Genomic DNA, 23,855 nt, shown 5'->3' with positions numbered 1-23,855 from the left:
TTTTGGGATGAGGTAATATCCATTTGTTGTCCCCCACCTTGTTCCCTACTCATATTATTATCCTTTTATATTCCAAAACTATTATTCTTCATCTTGTCGGATGTAAAGATTTAGGCCTAGGTGGATATCAACATTTTACATATCACAATTAATTAAGGCTTTTAGTTGAGATAAAAAAGTCAAGGCACGAGCGGGATTCGAACCCACGATCTTCGGCTAGATACGCCGCTGCTCTACCACTTGAGCTATCGTGACCTCGATCCACTCGGACACCAACTACTCACCTCAACCTACAACCTTTCGAACTTTCCCTCCTTTTTGCCATTTTTCAAATGTCGTGTAATCGGATTGAATTCTCGACGACAAATGAAATGGCCAAATGCTCAAGTGGTAGAGCAGCGGCGNCGGGATTCGAACCCACGATCTTCGGCTAGATACGCCGCTGCTCTACCACTTGAGCTATCGTGACCTCGATCCACTCGGACACCAACTTCCTATCTCAACCCCATCTTTTGAGTTTTCACTCTTTCCCACAACCCCACCTTTTATCACAACAAAAAGCCTTAATTAATTGAAATATATTAATTGGTCAAGCGGACCACGAAATTAGTGAATTTTACATATATAAACTCTTTGGCCTGGGACACACACTGTCCCGTTAGAAACTGGACATTTCTCTCAATTAGAACACAATTTTCATATTTATTTGGCAGGTTATCGAGATTTTCAATATTCCGACAGTAGCCTGTCATTCACTCATACTAACACACACTCCTATTCTAACGGCTAACATGAGGCGGATCGTCATGCATATTCCGCCGACGGCCCGACCTCGTTGATACACACCTACACTGCTAAAAGTAACTACTTTAAAAATAAGTTTCATTTTCGCTAATAGATACATTCACTCTAATAAATACATTTATCCACTAAGCACACTAAATATATACAATTAAAAACAAAGTTACCATTTCTAAATTCCATCGGAGTTCCCCTTCAATCATTCCTCAATAACAATTCGGACAGTACAGGTACTTAAAATTACTTCGAGCGGTCCAGTCTCATTCACGACATTCATTCGTAAATTCTCACTGAATGTATTTTCTTTCTGTGAATTTGTATTACTAAACACGAAGGACCACCCATGGAGTCAGAGTATGATAACGTCTCATTCAAAGCAGTATCAAGCTTGTTATTCTCTAATGGTTAGTGTGTGTTAAGGACCTAGCTGCACAGTTAGGGTCTTTAAAATCCTCTTTCTGGTTTCCAGGAGAGAAGGTAATCTGAGAAGAGAAATTTGCTCTATCGTGCCAAACGGTCTCTTGTGCTCAGTTACAGACAGATATGTTGGAAACAATAATTGTCAATATTTTGAACGTCTTTCCAAAAAGCATACAATTTACTAAACGATTAGGAAATAACATTATAAACTCGATACTAATCTAAATTATGATTACATATACAAGAAATCAACAGAAACCGACATGTAGTTGTCGACTCAGATCATCCTCACTGAAACAAAATGGTACCACAAAAATACAGGACAGAAAGGCTAAAATCTACGACAGACCAAAGAGAAATACAAAAACTAGAAACAGTAAAAACCATCACACACAACAACGCCTACAAGACGAACACAATGAATAAAACGTACTCACATAAACAAACCGGCCCCACAAAGGCATACACTAAATCGAACGCATTCACAAATAGAAACAGCAGCCCGTGTAAAACTATTTTTGAAACAAATGAGGCATTAAAGCAGCACTGAAAAACCAGAAAATAATCGAACTACCGAAGACAAAATCCAATCCACTCGACAAAAATGTCATAAACGCCATCAGGTGCAAATGCGGAGACAAATGCATCGGATAAACAGGCAGAAAAATAAAATGCAGATACAGTGAACTTGTTAGATAATTTGGGACAGCAACAGAAAATCATATTACCTGATTCGTTTCACAGAAAACCCATAGGCACTGACAAGCATCAAAGTATTTCATGACTTACACAAAGGAAGAAAATGAAGATACTTGAAAACTCGGAAATACAACATTCAACACTATAAACCTATAAATACACACATTAACAATCAATCAATACATCATTAACGCCATTCAAAACACTATATAGAGAAAAAGGACCGAATGTCACAAAAGCCGGCCAGAATAATAAAATATCGCGACTTGATCCACCAAAGACACCGACCTACGATGATAAACCTTACCACTCACGACTGTATAAATGAACTTCACAAATTAATTCATGTCAGACTCTGAAGTTGGTGAAATGGTGAAACGCACCTGACAGACCCACCCAGAAGGAAGGGGCAGACTACAATGATTGCTAACGAACAAATGGCAGCTTCATCAACTCACACAATTATAAGCATCACCAATTCATTTTGCATAAATTGAATGGGCTAAAAGAGAGTTAAATAGAATGCAGTTTTCATTCTTGCCCTGATATTAATAAATTTATAAGGCCTACATGAAAAAGGTAGTGCCACGATAATGATGAGTCGAATTCACGAGAGCTTAAGTGGTTACAGCAGTGGAATATTGAGCCGAAGATCGGAGGGTGTCATCCAAGACCTTAGATAAAAAGTATAAATAATTAAAATAATTAATCCGGCCAATTATTAATAATATATATTGATTAATATATTATTATTGTGCGGTGATTAGTGACCGTTAGTCGATGTTTATTCGGAAATCGTGAGATGCGGTCTGCTGTAATGTAGGTTTCAGAAAAACATTTTCTTTATCGTGCCAACGTTTCGATCTTTATTAAGATCATCTTCAGGATTCAATAAAAATCGAAACGTTGGCACGATAAAGAAAATGTTTTTCTGAAACCTACATCACACCAGACGTTTCTCACGATTTCCGAATAATTATATTATTATTATTGCTACTATTACATTTAACTATATTTTAAAACTAAATTTATTTATGAATTATAAATGTAAAGTGCATGTAAAGTGACTTAAAGCTATGTTTATACATTTAAAATAAATAAATACAAAATAAATAGAGCGATGAAGAAAAGAGGCATAGCTCATCGTTTTTTAATTGAAAATAATATAAAAAATATATTACAAAATTACTGTTGCCCGCGACCCCAGAAAATAACCGTCACATGAGTTTTATATATTTTAAAACTGTTTCTTTAATAGTTCTATATTTTCAAAGCTTTAATTTTCAATAATGTACGCGATTAATTAATAATATTAATATTAATTCATTTACGTTTTAGTGGTCAATTGACCAAGTTACTTCTTTCAATTAATTATTCTTTCTATGTAAGGTCTTGGTTTTAATAAAAAAAGTCAGTGTCACGAGCTCAAGTGGTAGGATTAGCGGCGTATTTAGCCGAAGGTCGTGGGTTCGAATCCCGCTCGTGACACTGACTTTTTTTATCAAAACCAAGACCTCACTAAAAAGAATAATTAATTGAAAGAAGTAACTTGGTCGATTGACCACTAAAACGTAAATGGATTAATATTTAATAAATAAAACAAGTATCACTTCACTAAACAGCTCCCCGTGGCCACTTCATAAGTCGCTGAGAATCCAATCCTGATTACACGACATTTGAAAATGGCAAAAAGAGGGAAAATTCGATATGTAGGTTGTATTGGGGAGTTTGGTGCCCGACTGGATCGAAGTCATGATAGCTCAAGTGGTAGAGCAACTACGTATTTAGCCGAAGGTCGTGGGTTCGAATCCCGCTCGTGGCACTGACTTTTTTATCTGAACCAAAGCCTTACATAGATAAAATGATTAATAGAGAAAAATGTCAAAATGGTTGCTTTGATGCATCATATGTACATCAGTGCTATTTTTGTTGACGTGCTTACAAAATTTCTAGACCAAACAACGATTTATCATCGAGCATTATTGAATTTTATATCCATCAAGCTGATTTTCATTACTTCATTAACTACAGAATTTCAAGAAAAATTGTTAAAAGTCAACATTTTTAATATAATAAACTAATCAAAAGTAATATTTGGACTCGGAAAAGCCGCTTGTAGTCAAATACGGCAGTTTTAATATCACGGCCCTAAGCCCCTCTGTGCGCTTGGTTGAGTAAGATGGCTGTTTGTTATGTACGAGCGGGTCGAGCAGAGAAGCAAGTAATATCCTGTATGACAGGTATACATGCAACCTCGGGTTGGGCTAGAAGAGGGGAAATGTTTCGGAAAATGTACGGCGCGCTCTCAATTCCAGGGCAACAACTCAATTGTTCCCTTGGCTCAACTTTCAATGAGTCTATGAATATTCTAAAAAACGTCAAGAAAGAAGATATTGTTAGTAATAGTTTTTGTGTGGTAAGTAATACTAAATAAACATTTTTTCATGAATATTGTGAAGGTAAAAGTTAGACGCTTTTTCAAACATAACGAAGTGATGCAAAAATATGAGCCAAATTTTATGCTCTGAACGTTGTTCCCTTAAGTTGTTCAAGCCAGTAAGGACAGGTTTAACACTGATCTAGTTTTCAATAAATTAGTTTATGACATAAATTCATTTTATTTATTTATTTATTTTTTTTAACGAGGGTATTTCAACTACGAGGTTACTTGAACTTTCGGGGTGCCGGTGTTTTTGAAAAAAAAAAGCGCATTTGTAAGTATGTCGGGTTCGAATGCCGGGTCCTTCGGAAACATCTTCATAAAAAAAAAGAATTTCAAACAGGAAATTTTATCATATGCCATACAATATGACATGAACCCATTTCTTGAAACTACTTTATAAAAAAAAAGTATAAAAAGGAAAAATATTTTGAGGGAAAGATTGTCGATCGGTGTGTTTTACGTAATTGAACGGCCACCGATGTAAAAATCGGCATCGAGTATTTTGGAACGTGAGATTTTTGATGTAGACAGAGAAATTCAACTACAAGTAATTTGTAATGTATATTTACAGTAAATGTATTGTTGTATATACATTTTTGGACAAATTAAACGCACTTCATTTAAGTGTTAATGCATTTAGGTTAATACATATTTGGCATTTACTTTTAGCAAGATGTGTCTTTGTAGGAAACGTTTTGCAAGCAGCAATGTTCAATTCAACGGTTGAAAAAGAGATTGGGCCGAAATTGCTTCATTTAAATCGCGAATGAGATTGGTAGAGCAAAATTAGGAAATGGTACAGTCATGAGAAATCTATAAATTATTAATGGTTGATCAAGATGTGCCTCTCTGAAGGGCAATCAAATGTTCTCAATTTGAAGGCTCTTCTTATTTAGATATGCTTTGTTCCCTTTTCCCTACGGCCGGGAGCCCTTTGCAACCAAATCCCTTCATGAAAAGAATGAAGCTTTGAGTCATTTCGTTTGTCGCCATTCTTTCCCAGTCAACAAAAGCTTAATAATCAACGAGACCGTTCCTAGAAAGGAAAATTGCCCTTTAGGTACAGCCTTAGGATGTTTTATACTCGTCTGTAAATTGTCAATCATGGATGAGTGCAACTCGTTGAGATTCTCTAGGTCATATTGCACGATCTGCAAACGTTTCTTGGGAAAAGGCAGACATTATTTCTAATTTTCTATTATGCAATTATAAAGAATACCGTAGCTCAAATTTGAATAATAGGTATTGTAGTTTAGCAGAAACACTTGCAAAATTATAAAAAACCATATCATGTTTCATTATATTTTCAATCTGATCCCTGGAGTATGCATGACATTTTTAACAAAACCGATAATTTTAATAATTCACGGTTTACCTTTTCCTTTGATCTTCCATGCAAAAATAGTGCTTATTAAATCCATTATATTTCGTGGTCTGATACCAAATAACTTCTTTCAATTAATTATTTTTTTTATGTAAGGTCTTGGTTGAAATGGAACAGTTAGTGTCACGAGCGGGATTCGAACCCACGACCTTAGAGACTAAAGAAGCTGCTGCTCTATCCCCTTGAGCTATCGTGACTTCGATCTACTCGGACACCAACTCCCCATCTCAACCTACAACCTTTCGAATTTTCCCTCTTTTTGCTGTATTTTCAAATATCGTGAAATCCGTGGAATATTGGTGTCCCAGTGAATCCAAGTCACGATTAGCCGACGGTCCGTGGGTTCGAATTCCACTCGTGACACTAACTTTTTTATTTCAACCAAGATCGTACATAAAATGATAAATTAAGTGAAATGATTATTTGGTCAATCAGACCACGAAATATAATGGATTTAATAATTAAAACGAAGTGTATCTTCACTAACAGCTCTCCGTGGCCACTTCATATGTCGCCGATAATCGAATCCTGCTTACACGACATTTGAAAAATGGGGAAAAAGAGGGAAAATTCGATATGTAGGTTGTGTTGGGGAGTTTGGTGTCCGACTGGATCGAAGTCATGATAGCTCAAGTCGTTAGAGCAGCGGCGTAAGAGCCAAAGGTCGTGGGTTCGAATCTTGCCCCTGACACTAACTTTTTCATAGTGCGTATTGTTCAATAAATGCATTCAAATTTGTTTTACTTTTGCAACGTTGAATACCTTCTAAACTGAGTTCAAATGAAAACGTAAATTATTAAAGCGGCACGGGAGAAATGACCCTAATACTAACCAGAATGTTTTATGTGGATGTGGTTTTCAAATAATAAGAGTAATTTTTGATGTTGTAATTTAGGATAAATGAGCAGCTGGGTACATTTTATCCGACTGGTTAATCAGATGGTTGCTTAGCTCATAAATTCATTATAGTTGACGCCATTATTTTTAATATTGTAAGTAGATGTTTATGTTTGTTAATGTAATTAAGCAGAAATTTTAGTTCCACCACAACACATCCTCAATTAAGAAATTGAAATACCAGCCCGAAAAAAAACACATCCAAAATAGTGTTAAAGCCATGATAAAAGTAATATATTCCTCGAAAGCTTGACGAAGGAATTATGTGTTTATCTTTCTTTCAAATCTGCCATAGCCCTGAAGTTTGATATTCTATATGAATATCTTATATCCAATGATGGACAAGATTAACCCGCCATCCTTACATGTACTAAAAATAAGATATTTAAAAAAAATTTTAAAAAAAATTCAAATTTAATTCAGACGATTTCCACCTCAGGCACGACTCACGTTGAACGCCTATGCATTTTTTTGGAAAATATTTCTGATAAAATCGTGAGGAATTCTTTCCTATTCATGAAGAACAGACATCTCTAACTCTTGAAAGGTGTTACAACCTAGGTCTCACGGTTGTACTCGTCGCTTAAGTTGGTCGCAAATGTGTTCGATTAGGTTCAAATCTGGACATGTACTTCCAACCTCATTCCGGTAATTCACATCTCATGCTCCATGGGCCTGGCATTGTTCGGCGTTAGCAAGAATTTCTCACCGATGTGGGGAGCAAATGGCACTATACACCTCAGGACATGATAAGTTTAATTCTAGTTTTAAATTTTTTTACTCCAGACACTTCAGTTTTGTTTAAAATTATTTTGTCAAAGTCAATATCGACGTTCATTTTAAGACTTCAGGTTCATAATGATAACTTGATTCTCTTACCTTGCTTAGATCGGGGCTTCGGTTAAGGCTGGATCTGGCGGAGCCAGTGGAAGACAATTCTTTCTGTTCCCCTCCGGAAGCATAGCTGCCTTCTTCGCCGCTCTCCGCTCGTCCGCTGCGAAGCTTCTTCAGTATACGAGCCGGGGTCCCTCTGGGCTGCGGGGCTGATGCCTCCTGCCCCGGCTCAGGCCACGCTTTGTTTATCATGTTGTGCTGCAGGGAGGTGAGCAGCCCCGGCGGGGCGAGTTCGGCCGCGGTGACCCCTCTCATATTCTTCGTAGAAACTTGCCCTCCATTCTCGACAAGCTGGACGACGCATTCCCAGGGGACGTTATCCCGGACGACAGCAAGGTGCAGCGGAGAATTTCCATGAGTGTCCTTTAAAATAAATTTTAAATGAGAATAGGACATGTTGAGATAACATCTCATGTTGTCATTAATATAAATAGCGCTTTATATATTCATCACACCTTTCTCCTATTAAAAATAATTAGTAAGTACGTCATTAAAAAATGTAATCTCGGATGGTAGGAAATATTTAATGGCTAAACCTACAATAAATAATAGTTAAATTTGAGTATTTAGATTTCTGCAAAACGGCGCGAAGATACAATTCCGCAAGACAGCATCGTTCGGCAAAACTGTATCCGAAAACCTTTCCACTTTGATAAACAATAATAACAATATAAATTATTTTAACCTTTATTATATTTGTATAAATATTTTGAACTTTAATAATAATTGAATAAATAATGTATAAAACAGAATTTTCCAAAAAATACAATTCAAGTGCAAGCAACAAAGTAAACAAGTTCTGCGTAAAGGGCATAATATTATTGTTGTGCTACACAAACTGGTTCATTTGTTCAAGCCGGCGTTCGTTTGCGCTATTATCGCGAAAAGAGGGCTTCTCCGATAAATCGATAAACTAGAGAATGTCAGGCTCTGAATTATTTATCGACTTTGTTGTTTGTGCGAGTAAACGTACAAGTCGGCTCAAGTAGACAGTGTCGTTAAAAATGAGACTCTTTCTACGGTCTGAATTTTACTTGAACGAAGCAAAAGCGGCGGATATGCTGAAATTGACAAGGTTCAAAGAGAAATTAACGTAATTGGATCTGATGTAGAATGCTATAGACCAAATTTTTTTTCTTTTAACAGCATACTTTTATAAAAAAAATAAAGGCAAAATAAACGACATTTTTATTTTTCTTCAAAAAACGGTTTAGTCGTTGTCACGGCGCTCATGACTGGAACAAAAAACACTAGCATCCACATTTCCCTAAATCTCTTTCACTCTCTCTCACTTTCACCCTCTCTCTCTCTCTCGCTCTCTCTCTCTCTCTCTCTTTCTTTCTCTCTCTCTCTCTCTCTCTCTCTCTCTCTCTCTCTCACACACACACACACACACACACACACACATACACACACACACACACACACACACTCACACAATAGCTGCACTGGGATAGAGTCAAGTTTGTTATATAAAGAGATTTTTGTGTATGGAAAAGCAAAGGCAGCACACATATACTGGGAAAAATCTTTCAATAACAAAAAAAGTTAAATATTTAATGTGTGGTGATTAGTGACCGTTAATCGATATTTATTTAGAAATCGTGAAATGCGGTCTGGTGTGATGTAGGTTTCAGAAAAACATTTTTTTTATCGTGCCAACGTTTTGATCTTTATTGAGATCATCTTCAGGGCCTGGGATTTACAAACATTGTTTACATTTAACAAATACATTTAGGTTGTGGAAAAGTGAATTTATACAATGCAAAATATATTTTTTATATTCAATCAAAGTAATTCTACTTAGTCCAAGTGTTTGTCTTCCGTGTAATTCTTGCGTGTCGTGCTGAGAGTGCCAGTGAGATTTTGCTATTTTGTGTTTATACACGTTGGATTTTGAAGGGGTGGGGAAGGATGTCGGTATAGAAAAGACATTTTTGTATAAGGCGTCGGCTTCTTTGAGGTGAAAAGAGCCGACGAATGGAAAAAATGTGTTGATAATGGTTCGGCCAGATTATCCTTTCAGGATTATATAGAAAGAGATAAATAGGAAAAGGAAAGCTAAATTGTTGGGAAATTAGACTATGTGAAAAATATTTGATGTGTGGAATGTAGTGTGATGATATAGGTATGTTATCTGTATTGACTTTGATTAATGATATTGGCGTAGCTGCGACTGAGTTTACATGTGTCTGTAATTGATGATGTGTTTATCCCTGTTGGTGTAAGCCATTTCTAAAAAGTTACGTTTTTTTTGTTTTGCTCTGTGTAATATTTTTGGATTGTTGAAGTCGAAATTATGTTTGTGTTCAAAATGGTGGGTAACGAGTGCTGTAGGATTTTGCTTGGGTTTTTTGCAATCATAGATAAGTTGCTTTACTCTCTTGTCCAGATATTGGGATGTAAGACCGATGTAAGTTGCCGGACAGTTTAAACAGTTGATCTTGTAGATTACGTCAGAATTGTTTGTGATTTGTGTGGGATCTTTAATTTTGGAAAAAAGTGTTTGGATTGTTTTATAATTTTTGAAAGCTATTTTGAAGTTATCGGACGAGAGAACTGTGTTTAATTTATGTGATAGGCCTTGAATTAATGGTATGGATATGTATGCTGGTTTGTTTGTATTTGATAGACTTAATGTAGTATTGTTAGTAATAGTAGATGGTGTTAGAGTTGAGTTGTAGTTGTTGATTATTCTGTTAATAATGTGTTTAGGGTAGAGATTGTTATGGAGGATCTGTTTGTATATCTTTATGTTTTTATGGTGGAAGGATTCTTGGCTTAAGGCAGTCATTCTGTGAAGTAACCCTTTGGCCGTGTTTATTATTGTATGAAGGGGATGGTGAGATTTAAAGTTGAGGTAGCGATCTGTGTTTCTTGGTTTTTGATACCAACCTGTGATTAATATGCCATCTGGTTGTTTTATTACGAGGGTATCTAAAAATGGTATTTTTTGTTGTTTTCGATTTCATGTGTAAATTGTAGACGTGGGTGAAAGCTATTAAATGTATCTAATGTAGTTTGAATTTTATCTGTGGGTACAGCTGTTCTAAATATCATCTACGTATTTAGTGAGGAAGGGTAATGTGAAAGGAAGTTGTGGTATGACTGTATTTAGTAGATGTGTCATGATTATGTCTGCCAGTATCGGGCCTAGGTTGCTATCCATGGCTGTAGCAAATAGTTGTTTTTAAAATTGATTGTCGTATGTAAAATATCCGTTAATACAGCAGTGTCGAAACATTGTTATAAACGTGTTCTTTGATAGAGTTGTGTGTGGTGTTATGTTGGGTCATTAATCTTTAATAATGTTCAGTGTTGTGTCTTTTGGGATGTTGGTAAACAGTGATGAAACATCTAGGGATATGAGAGAGTAGTGTGAGGGGATGTGGATATTATTAATTTTGTTAATGAAATGAAATGAATCATTTACATTATATGTGTTATCTGTGATGTTGTTGAGTATGTTGGTTAGGTATTTTGTCATGTTATATGTGGGTGAGTTTACAAATGAAATTATGGGTCTTAGAGGGTGGTCTGGTTTATGGGTTTTTACAGTTCCATATAGTTTCGGGTGTGTTGGTGAGTTGTTTTGAAGTGATTTGTAGGTGTATATGTCAATTTCTTTTCGTTTAAATGTTTCTTGGAGAATTTTGTTTGTTTGATGAGAGTAGGTGTAGGGTCTGATTTGATTAGCTGTATGTGTTTGTGTCTGTGATAATTTTGTTAATTTTCCCCTGTACTCTTTTTTACTGAATGCTACTGTTTGTTTGGTCTTATGAGCAGAAAGAATGAGTATGTCAAGATTATTTATGAGAAACGTTGGCACGATAATAAAATATTTTTCTGAAACCTACATCACACCAGACCGCATCTCACGATTTCTAAATAAATAAGTATTTAATATTGAAACGTTCGCTTGCCAGTAATTAAATGTTCATACAACTACTTTCCCCTAAAAATAGTTAGTATTCCCATGAACTAGCACCTCAGATTAAAGAAAAAGTTGTTTTCCACTGTAAATTTTAATTTAGTAATTAATTCAAACCCCGTTAGTAAACCTGTGTAAAGCAATACCTGTGATACTTAGTTGTAAAAACTCATCTCTTTGACTATTAGGAAAGCGCGTTATTTTTTAATTTCGTGCTTGAAACCAGCTCGACCTTTATATCACTCCAAACATAAAATTTAACAAATCCGAAAACTCCGGAGCAATAATGACAACTGAACGTGTTATTCAAAGTCTTGTCTTATAGAAGCATCATACACTTTTTATCCAAACCGTTTATTTATGATTATAAAGAAACAGAAATAGCTGTCTTTAAATTAAGGTTTAGTGGTTGTTTTGTAGACTGTGGTAATCTCACCTTACAGCTGAGTAATCTTTCCTGGTTTTCCGTGATTCTACGTTAAACATAGCAAATATCCAATCCAACTACAATTTTGAAGGAAAACATAATGTTACAAATGGCCAAGTTTAAACAATAATTTATATATATATATATATATATAATAAGATAACATATACATGTTCATCTACTGGAATGTAGAAAATAATTGAAATGGATACCAAAGATGTACACACACACACACACACACACACACACACACACACACACACACATATGCAGAAGTAAAACGAATGTGAGATAAAAATGACGTATAATAAATTATACGAAGACTAGGTTGACATTTACATGACAACAGATGTAAGACGTAACTAACTGAATATACTAGTTGAAACTTTCTACTACAACCTATGAAAAGAGAATGGAATATTATTAGATATTTCGTTGAAACAAAATAGATCAGCACAGGGAGACAAACCAGTTTAATACGTCTTACATAGTTTCTTAGAATATTGTCTACACGTGTCTACATTCGTGTAAAAGTGTAACTTATGCATTTTACCACGATTCGGAGATAACAGCCTGTAAGCTCGTGTTCAGACAAAATTTGACATAAAATACGTACATACATACATTCATATAAATTGTATGTGAAATAAAATTATCCAAGTAATATATATNTCTCTCTCTCTCTCTCTCTCTCTCTCTCTCTCTCTCTCTCTCTCTCTCTCTCTCTCTCAATCCATCTCTCCTCTCTCTCTCTCTCTCTCTTTCACTCAATATATCATCTTTTTGAATATTTCTACTTTCATGTGATCTGCTTGCTTTTCTTTCTGTTTTATATGATTATTTTATTTTAATCTAATCGAAATGTAAAGTGTAAAAAATATATTTTTTTAAATTCATGCATTCATTCACAAAACTTAGTCTCTATGTTTTTAGAAGTGAAGAAAAGCCCCCAAAAATGAATACCTCTTGTATCGCCGCACATTAAAGAAAGGTGGTAAAACTGGGATATTTTAAACCGAACAGATTTCATTTAGTTACGAAAGTAGAAGGAGGGGGTCGAAAGGCTAACTCAAAATTCAAGTGGGAAAAGAGATGTATTAAAATGCTAAAGTACTACACCCCCGGGCCAAGCTTCCCCTTCGACTTTGGAACCTAACTTTTTTTTCAATTTAGATGAAGGGCAGTGTCGGAGCTTCGGGGGCGTGGGAGCTTTCTACATATTTATAGGCAGAATTCTGCTCGGCTACACGCACCCAATTTTGAATGCATGGCCCTTTGTGCCTCCTAATTACAGTACGAGCAGCTTGCGGACTTGATTTACCGTCTGACAATCGCGGTTCACCCTAATGCCGTAAACACCAGCGAGATGAAAGGATTTAAATTAACTTAACGTTCTTGACCGTCATATTTTTACCATAAAATCTAATAACGCAGTTTTTCATATTTAGACTTTTCTGCTTGACTGCATACTTATTTCAATCAAAATATTTAAATAAATTACTTCAACCTAGGCATTTGTATTAATGTCTTTTCATGTTAAATAACTTCAATACCTACTTTGATCTAAAACATAGCCGTGAAAATTTTAATTATGAAAACATAATAACTGAGATTAAAATATCAGAAGCATTACAAATTATATTCCATTTTATGTAAACCGTACACATTTTATATAATAAGTGGTACAAATTATGTTAATAAGGTTTATAAACTTCGTTTTAGAATATCCGAGTGTAATTTTTTTTTTCATTTATTTAGATTTCTGTGCGAAGATTTTCTTATGTAAAGAGATTTGCTTCAAAGAAAGCGACATCTTCAAAAATTTAATTTTTCATAATACAAATACAGAGTGTTAGGCTACACGTGTTACAAAACTTTGCCAGTAGATTATACATTCAAAATGGAACCAAAAAGTCCTAATTAACTATTTATAATAACTAACTAAAAAATCTCAGCAGTTTCAGGGTTATTCCACTTTTTCTGATTTTTTAAGGTTTCACGACCTTGCTTCAAATAAACAATGGTAACTCCAAAATTAAAAGGTTTTGGACAAATCCGTTGAAAACTACATTAAATTTCCAATAAAACGTGTCGAAAATACATTGAGGAAAGTGGAGAGCATTTAGAATCAAAATTAAAAATTTTAATAAATTCATTCAAAATTTCCTTGAGTTTTTTATATTTTATTATTATTAATCTCTCCACCTTACCAATCCTTCAACTACGGTTTTTTCCTTTCCTTCATCAATTTCTTCATTTTTGAAAAAGTAATTACAAAAGCAATTGCACCACTAAAAAGGATATTAAATGGATCAGATTTGCTGAAATTTTGGTTTCTAGGTTTGGAAATAGTAAATTAAAATCGCCATTGTAAGTTTTTCAATTTTGAAAAAAAATTTTGTTTTAATGTTCTCACTACTAAAACGCTCATTTCACGAACGTTGTACAGTTTGTACACGAGCAGCCGAACACCCCGTACAACTTTGTTTTTAAAATTGATGTTTTTATTTACATTAATTTTGCAACTTATTATTACTTACAACTTATAACATGTTTTTAGATTGACGGTTTTTACACTATTTAACTATTTTGAACGTTTTATAAAACTGGCAATTTTTCATTAATGTCCAAACTTTTATTGTTCTAAAAACTCCGGTTTTTAAAAGCACTTATGTTGCATGTGTTTTAAAAGTTTGGACTGGTTATCAAGTAAAACTGCCGTGCGAAAAATTAGTCAAATTAAAAAGTGTTTTAGATGCAATGATTACCTCCTTTCAAGACTTAGGATCAATAAATCAATTTTCCTAAAAATGCAATTAACAAAATAACATTGTGTGTTTTAATTCGAAATTCAAATATTCCAAAGGGAAACCTTGCATCTTGTTTCGTTGCAGATTAATTTACATTTGTTTTAAAAATATTTAAGGAAAAACTATTCATGCCCCTGATGAACACGGAAAACAGGCTAACAGATTGGCGAAGTGCTACGTTGTACAGGACTATTACACGAAACTTTTCCCCTTTATTCCTGGGTTAGGTTTTACCAACTTTGTCAATTACTTAGAAGATTCCTTTATTTCCCATTGATTCGAAATCTTATCCGCTTTTATGACTTGTGTTTACTGCCGATAAACAAGCCAAGAGCCCCATTCGACAGGCGGAAAGTAAATTTTGAGAAAAGACTAAATGTTAATAACCGTTCTGATGAGGAATAAGCCGGAATTGAAGCTCTTCCCTAAGCGACAAATCTCGGTGAACAATTTAAACAACATTTAAACAAATCAATTAACAAACCAGAATAACGGTTACAATTAAGCAATATAAAACTAATTAACAATAAGATTCATTATTCTAATAAATAATGTTTTCTTAATCCTCATTCATCAATAAAAAAAATTCGCAATTTGACAGGATTATAAACCAAATGCTAAACCCTAAGCGAAACAATGAAATAATGCGTGACTTCAAAATAAGTGCGAGGCATACAGAAATACATATATATGAGCAATTGAAAGAGGGAGAGGGAGAGAGAGAGAGAGAGAGAGAGAGAGAGAGAGAGAGAGAGAGAGAACGAGACATACAGACCGCCAGAGAGTATATTTATATGAATAGGTGAAAGAACAACTGTAAGAACAGGCAGGTCTAAAATAATTTTACATTTCTCTTCAACAATTACTTATTGTATTTGGCTTGCACGTAAATAAGCAGTATCATAACTTACAAAAAATAGATGTACAAAGAAAATTACTTGAATAAAGTAAAAGTACAGAGATAAACAGAGAGAGAGAGAGAGAGAGAGAGAGAGTATGAAGAGGAAGATAAGGGACGAATGCGGTTTTATTCAGAGTAGAATAATTTGGTCAACTATTGATCACCGTTATATTAAACGACAGAGAGAGAAAGAGAGAGAGAGAGCGAGAGAGAGAGAGAGAGAGTGAGGGAGAGAGTGAGAGAGAAAGTGTGAGAGAAAGAGAGAAGGCAATTTTCACGTATAAATTAAACTTTGAAATAGCAATAGAATTCTTATGTAAAATTAATACTGTCAACATTACAAATAGTTCTTTCAATTAATTATTATTTTTATAAGGTGTTGGTTGAAATGAAAAGGTTAATGTCATCCCGCTCGTGACACTAACTTTTTCATTTCAACGAAAAACTTAGATAAAGAGATTAGGTAATTGAAAGAAGTAATTTGGTCAATTAGAATATAATGGATTTAATAAGTAAACGAAGTATAACTTCACTAACAGGCCCCCGCCACTTAATAAGTCGCCGAGAATCCAATCCTGCTTACACAACATATAAAAAATGGTAAAAAGGAGGGAAAATTCAAAAAGTTGTAGGTTGAGATGGAGAATTGGTGGCCACGTGGATCGAAATCACGATAGCTCAAGTGGTTAGAGCAGCGGCGTATCGAGCCGAAAGGCGCGGTTTCGAATCCCGCCCGTGACACTAACTTTTTCACTTCAACCACCACCTAATAAAAAGATTAACTAATTGAAAGAAGTAGTTCGGTCAACCAGCCCACTAAATATAATGGATTACAAATAGTCTTTAACGTCAATTCATCAATATTGAAAAGTGAAACTCATAATTCAACCGAAAGAACGAGCATTGGCTGCTTTTGTTCGTGATAGCCAGCAGCTCAAATGAAAAGCGAAATTTTTAAAAAATATGGTAATTGTTAAATCATGATCATTCCGTTTCGGTTTCACGTCGACATCCTCATAAATAATTTTAGAAACCCATCGTGTTGTCGTATCCATTCAGGGGGGGGGGCTCAAATATGTCAGATTCGTTTCGATTGGAGAACGTGGAATCCATCACGTTCAGCTCAATATTTCACGTTTGACTCTCAAACGCGAAAATAAATATGTCAACTTCATTGAGTGGGAAAATGCAATGTGGAACGTCGTTAGAAAGACTGAGTAATAATGCTTTGAAAAGTTAGCACACAACGTTCAACAATTTCTTCTAAGTAACTACTTACCATATTAATGTGAATATATATATATATATATATATATATATATATATATATATATTCATAGCAAGGTTAAAAATATGAATTTTTAATTCGAATTATATTGTATGAGTAAATACGATAAAATTGAGTGTGAAATATACAACCACTTCAATATTGCTTGTTGGATTTTAACGAACTTACAATATTTTACAGCTGTTAACCAACTAGGTAATTATCACATTAATGCCTCTAAAAATGTAAATGAAATTTTAATATGTAATGTGTACATAAGAGGGTGAGGGAGTATGAATTTTTATATGGGCAGGCATTTGCATACGTTTTTCACAAACATTAATCTACTCCCTTAATTTTAAAGCTTTAAATATCTGTAGGGAATCTATTTGTGAGCAGTAAGCATACAACATCATAATTTTATGTTAAAAGATAAGAACAAAATCTATTTGGAATGCATAAAAACCGAAATTGTTTAAACTTTAAAAACAACTATCTACATTAATTGTATTATACATTTACATGAAATCTTTATTTTTTTAGTTTGAGTTATTTTTAGTTTTATTGTTATCAAAATTGGTTTCGTGAATTATCTTATCATCACAAATAGTATAAAAGCTCTAATCTACTATATTGCGATATAAACAAATAAAATATTAACGCAAATTGTTGAAATAGAAATGTTGCTTCAAATTTTGATGTAATGGTTCTTAAATAATAAAGCCTTTTAAGATCATAACTTCATAATAGAATTAGCGGTAAGGTTTTAAGCGCAATAAACCAATTTTCCTTTTAATGAATGTGCTATCTATATTCATTAAAAGTACATTTTCTCATTAGACAACCACTTTCCCCGATAAATCGCCCGACAATTTACATCAAATTTTCCCAAATTCACCGCCCGCCAGTTAAGGTGGCCGGAGGGGGCGGAATTACCTTTGATAAAATGTAAAGTTACTTACTTGGAAATTGACCGCCGCTCCGTATTTCAGCAGTAGGTACATTATGATCGGGTTTCCCCTGACGACTGCTAAAAAAAGGACAGGCAGAGTCAGAAGATAGGATCTTGTGTAGATGTCGGCGATCCCGGTCGTTTTGTCCGGAGGAAGATTCGGGTTGATCCTTAATCTAGACCCTGCTTCGATTTCGGCACCGTGTCCCTGGATTACAAACGATTTCTGTTATGAATCGCATAAGCGTATTGAGATGAATATGAAAGAAATAGTTGAAGATGAAAAAAATCTACATAAATACGCAATCCAGCATGTATATACAAATACTCATAATTTACCCCACCTGGTGGTATTAAACACGTTTTAATTATCTTGCCGTTTTCAAAAATGGAAGACAATACCACAATTTCACCGGTTTAAAATAATTGAATTCATGAGCTATTTTTGCTATGAAGAATTTTTATTAGTCTAAAGTGGATTACTGAAACATAATGCGCTCATTTTACAAAACTTGATTATGTTTTATTCCAAGAATATTTTGTCAGACTGATGGCAGGAAAAATTAAAATAGTTTTCAAATTAAATATTGTAATCAACCAGATCAATTAATTTTCGTCCGCAAAACCCAACGGGTAGTTGCGCGTTAAGCAATGTTGTTTAACAGGAATTAATTTCCTTTTTACCAGAATGGAAATTTAATTGAATTACAAAAGCTAAATAATTTTGGTTCAAACCGACATTTGAAGATGTATTACTACAAATTTAGTCTATTGGGGCTTCCGACATCTAGGTCATTTCAGCCCCCAACAATGTCTATATTCTATTTACCCTTTCAAACACTACATTCATACAAATAAACACATTCATACACATAAATACATCCATACAGTACACTCATTCCGTTTGGTCGGGGCGTACTCGATATTCCTCCATCGACCTATACTTAAACTAATCTAGATTGGAATCGATGGAGTACTTTTATAAATATTCCGCCATCGACCCCGACCACACACTCTTACGCTCTCAAAGTTCGAGGGGCGATGATGACGTTATATTTCACCCTCACCCCTCGACATTCACGCTAATAAATACATGCACTCAGACAAAACATACAGACCCTACACATAAGACATAATATTAGATACAGTAAAAAAACCCAATTTCTCCTAAAAAGCGGAACAGGGGACTCTGAAACTCGCTACCTCTTCTTAACTCCGGCGGCATGCCTACACGCTCTCTGTATGGAGCCAAGGCATGACACGCCTCTATTATGTGGGGCACATCGAGCAACCTTTCTTTGCATAAGGGGCACCTTCTCAATGTAATTCTAAAAATATTTGCCGTTATTTTAATTTATAAACCCAACTTGATAAAACAGAAATATTAATCGATGTTTTAAATATAAAATATTTACTTGTCTTGACGAGCTTTGCATTTTTTCCGTTTTAAATATGTTACCCCACAAAGACAAGCCGCAAATAAGTACATATAATAAATTAATAATTTTGTAGTTTCATAATTATTTTTTAATTTATATGGTTGGCAGAGAAAAGTGGCTTAAATATTTTTTTAATCTGTACGTTTCAAGCTCGTTATCCTCAGCTGCGGGTCAGGCCCCTATTTGAGTCTTTGTACAACGGACGATTTTATACAAGACAGTTGTATATGTGAGGAAACCCTTGGATATTATTTCCTTCATCAACACACTGTCATAAATTACGCATACGTCTTTTGACCAAATTCTTATTTAAATGGTCATATTTAATTAAATTAAATTCGTAAATTACTTCTTTGAGAAAACAATTGGAGGTTTTGTGGTTTTTAACCTAACCCTTTTTAACTTTTTGATCCAGGAAATCTCGTGAAAACACGCTTGAAATGGCGTCGGAAAACTTCATATTCACTAGAACGTTTTCTTATTGTATTTCAAGAATCAACATTTTCGATTGTTTTCAAAACATTCCTTTTAAGAAGTAGTGAACGATTCCACGTAAATAATTATTATTTCCGGAATTTTCGTTTAATGTATGAAATCCTATCTTCAACCTCTCTCACAGCATAACACAAAATCATGTTCGATCTTAAAATCACTCCAACATACAAGTTGAATAATTATTAAACATTTTAGTTTCTTGAGGCTGCCATTATAAGATTCAATCGATTTTTAATGAATACATGATGATAATAAATGATTAATTAAATAGATACACATGAATATAAAAATATAACTCCACTTGACCATGATTTAATTTTAACAAACAATTTTTTTGTTCTATTACTGTAAAGGCGAAAGAAAAAAAATGCTATCTCTTTTTAAAGTTAATGCATTTTTGAGGCTTGGTTGTAGTGAATAAACAAAGATATACCATATGATTTTGTTTTGCCCTTGAGTAATTATCACCTATTAATTGGTCCAGTAAATATTTTCTATAACGGCCAAAGAAGTGACGAAGTTAAAGAATACCACTTTGTGGGCCAAAATACAAGGCCTAAAAGGGGAAAGGATCCGGCAAGAAAATATCTCCTGAACGAAATATAGACCAAGCGCAAAAATTCTGACAAATCTTGGGATAAATACGATCATTAAAAACATGTAACCTGTACGTTGATGCTGAATAGTAATTTAAAAATATTGGATATGGCATGTAGCCCTTTACTATGTCCACACACAGCCCACCGTTCAAAGTGATAATAGATAGAGTTCTTAACGATTTTGGTCCGTGTTTATCCACATGATGTATATTTTAAATAATTTATTTAAATTTTGTTGTTTGAATTTTGAAACTTTTAACTTGCGCATTTAGAAAATGTGATATTTTTTCTTCACATACGATTTAAATTTGATTGTCGTTATTACCTGATGGACTTCAGTGTCGAGGTCATCATCGGATGAGCTCAAGGAAGACTCGCATGAAGACGAATCGGAGGAACTAAAAAAATAGACTTCTTCCTGCGTCCTCAGCCTTTCGTGTGCGGCGAGCAGCTCGGTGACATCTATCTGCGGTTCGGACAAAGGGCTCGGAGACTCAATCCTCGTCTCTTCCGGCTCCTGCTCCTTCATCGATAGGTTGAGAAGAATAGATTTGAATATTTCCGAGCTCCTCCTCAGTTCGGCGAATATGCTTCTCTCCTGCGGCTTGGGCGATTCCGTTCTCTGCTGCTGTGCCGGTGGTGGAGGCGGCCTCGGACTGACCAGAGGTGAGGACTTGAGGGAAACGGATCGCCGCTCGCCGGCCCACGGACGCAGGTTTTCCGAGTTGGACTCCAGGCTGAAGGACCTTTGCCGGGAAAGTGCTTTCATAGTAGCTCGTCTCTTTTTCTCCGTTTTGTTCCCTCCGATCCACGAAACCCTTCTCATAGGGCCGGCCGGGGCCATTGCAGGAATACCGGAAGCTGAGGGCGTAGGGCCCGTACTTGGGCTAATCTCGCTTCCACATCCTGTAATCAAAAATCAATCATGAACGATCATCTCGACCAAATGAAAAAATGCACAAACGTTTAATTTTAATGGAAAGTAAGATGAACGAAAAGTAAGAAACCAGCGAAAATATCCACCAACAACTCATTTTTGGCTGGGCACTCTCAACACGACACACAAGCATGGCACAATTACGCAGAAAACAAACACTTTGAGCCCTGAAGATGATCTCAATAAAGATCGAAACGTTGGCACTAATAAATAAAATGTTTTTTCTAAAACATACGTCACACCAGACCGCATTTCACGATATCCGAAAAATCAAATGTCATATTGTTTAGCAAAAAATATATACCTGTATGGCAAGAACATACAACTTTTTTATTTGAAAATTTTGATATTTATTGTTAAATGTAATTAATTATACATTTATCCAAGGTCTTGGTTGAGATGAAAAAGTTAGTGTCACGAGCGGGATTCGAACCCACGACCTTCGAGACTAAATACGCTGCTGCTCTTGAGCTACCGGGACTACGATCTACTCTGACACCAACTCCTCATCTCAATCTACAACCTTCCGAATTTTCCCTCTTTTTGCTACCCTTTCAAATATCGTGAAATCTGTGGAATATTGGTGTACGTGTGGATCGATGCCACGATAGCTCAAGTGGGTCCGTGGGTTCAAATCCCACTCGTGACACTTTTTCACCCAAGTCCTTAGATAAAAATTATAATTAATTGAAATAATTATTACGGTCAATTATGATTCCTAAATTAATGTTGGTTAAATGTAATAATTATGTTTTTGTTTTTCGTAATAATAAAAAATAATCAACTTGTCCTGTTTTTTTTGCTCTGAACTAATAGAATTGTTTCTTTTCCCACATTAATTGATTAAATTACTGGGCAGTACTGTTTCATGGTCCTAGGGGACGTAAGCAATGCTTTTGATGAAATATGGCACCCAGTCTTGCTGGTCATGCTCAAGGGCTCCCTCTACTTATCGCACCGTGTATAATTACCTCAGGTTTTCCGAGTAATTGAAGACAAATCATGGTCCGCTTATTCCTCAAACGTCACCAGATGTACACAGCTGACATCGATAAACCACCGAGACCTTTGCGGACGACACAGCAATCCTCTCAAGTAACTTGATCCTGTCATTTCTATCCCAAACTCTCAACGATACCTAACAATAGTGAAGCACCTGTTACCTTCACTCCCTCAGTTTACATCAACACTACTCTTCCAACTGCGGACAAGCTGTTTGTACGTCTTGTGTAACGTACATACGACGAAAACGTCAAAAAATTATGAGGTGATATAGGGCTTCTTTCGAGAAATATTGATGAACGTACTGATTTTACTCTCACTTATAAAAAGTTGCTTCTTAGCACAGTTAGACCGGTAAGAACAGACGGACTAGAAGTGTGGGGTACAGCTAAACATTTCAATATTTGTCGCATACAAACTATCCACACCATCATACTAAGAAAAATCTTTCATTCTATGTGTCACACAAAACTACCCATACAGGCATAAATATTCCTTTCGTGCGAGTGTAATTTCCTACCAAATGTTTCATATAACCCTCGCGACGACCAAAAAATACTTAAACCCAGAAACTCTCATCCATGATTTCCCTCAAACCCTCCGCACCGACTGAAGAGAGCATGGCTGAAAATTGGTATTAATAGTGCCACTAGTCTTAATTAAATACACCAAAATTTAGTACAAAAATAGGAGGATATGTAAAGTTACAATTTACGGGCTGATACATAAAAAATATAATATTTTAAGTTTTATGCATATTTCCAACTGTATCGTAACAGGCCGTTACAGATCATGTCTATACTTGTGAATAGCTAAATCAAAAATCAAAGTGTTGCTTATTTATAAATCCAATAATTCTTTCGACGAATAATAATTCATCTGAAGCGGTATCAATTTAAGAAAGGAACGCTGCCTTGGAGATAAAGTTAAATTAACGTTTAGATTAAACACCCTATCCCTCCGACATCTCAGATAATTAAAACCGTCACGTTTTAATTATCGATCTATTTGATACAATTAATGATCGGAAAGGTTTAAGGTTTTTTCCACCGAGACGGCTTGATTTACATAGCTTTTAAATTTATTTTTAAGAAAGTTTTATCTAATAATTTTGTGTTTTAAATAAAGTTTGAAAAAATAGAAAAATCGTCCTTTAATAAATCACTGATAGCAAGGATGGATACGAAATAAGCTTGGGCGAAGGTTCGAATGAATATGGGCTAGACCAGGGGTGCTCAAACTTGAACTGCTGGCGATCTACCTCAATATTTTTAGACTACTTACGATCGACTCTGAGAGGCTGCAAGTGTGTGTGATGCAGGGTTGTCGTACATACACGATACACCCTACCTACCTAGGTAGGGTGTACCGTAGCATATATAGATATTAGCTTTCTGCACAATATAGGTACATTATTTTAGTCAAGGTTTGGGTTAGGTTTAGTTAGGTTCTTCTCTACAATATCAATGAAAAAACTCATAGTTATTCAAAATTGCGAGTTTATTGGTTGTTACAAAACAAAAGAGTTACATATGGTGTTAAACTTAACTAAGGAGT

General features: G+C 35.0%; 1 protein-coding gene across 1 annotated transcript in view; it reads right to left on the bottom strand.

Annotated features, from left to right (window-relative positions):
* Positions 1-23,855, bottom strand: part of LOC106670304 — a 281,929-nt gene that overhangs the window by 136,837 nt on the left and 121,237 nt on the right. The window contains exons 8-10 of the mRNA XM_024229610.1: positions 20,685-21,265; positions 17,837-18,034; positions 7,524-7,901 (exon numbers count right to left, since the gene is read on the bottom strand). Coding sequence (XP_024085378.1) covers positions 7,524-7,901; positions 17,837-18,034; positions 20,685-21,265 — 1,157 coding nt within the window. The remainder of the gene's footprint in view (positions 1-7,523; positions 7,902-17,836; positions 18,035-20,684; positions 21,266-23,855) is intronic.

Source organism: Cimex lectularius, unplaced genomic scaffold, assembly GCF_000648675.2.
Source record: "Cimex lectularius strain Harlan isolate CLEC.00 unplaced genomic scaffold, Clec_2.1 scaffold287, whole genome shotgun sequence".
Taxonomy (NCBI): Eukaryota; Metazoa; Arthropoda; class Insecta; order Hemiptera; family Cimicidae; genus Cimex; species Cimex lectularius.
Note: the sequence above shows the minus strand (reverse complement) of the source record. Positions and strands in the feature narration are given on the sequence as shown.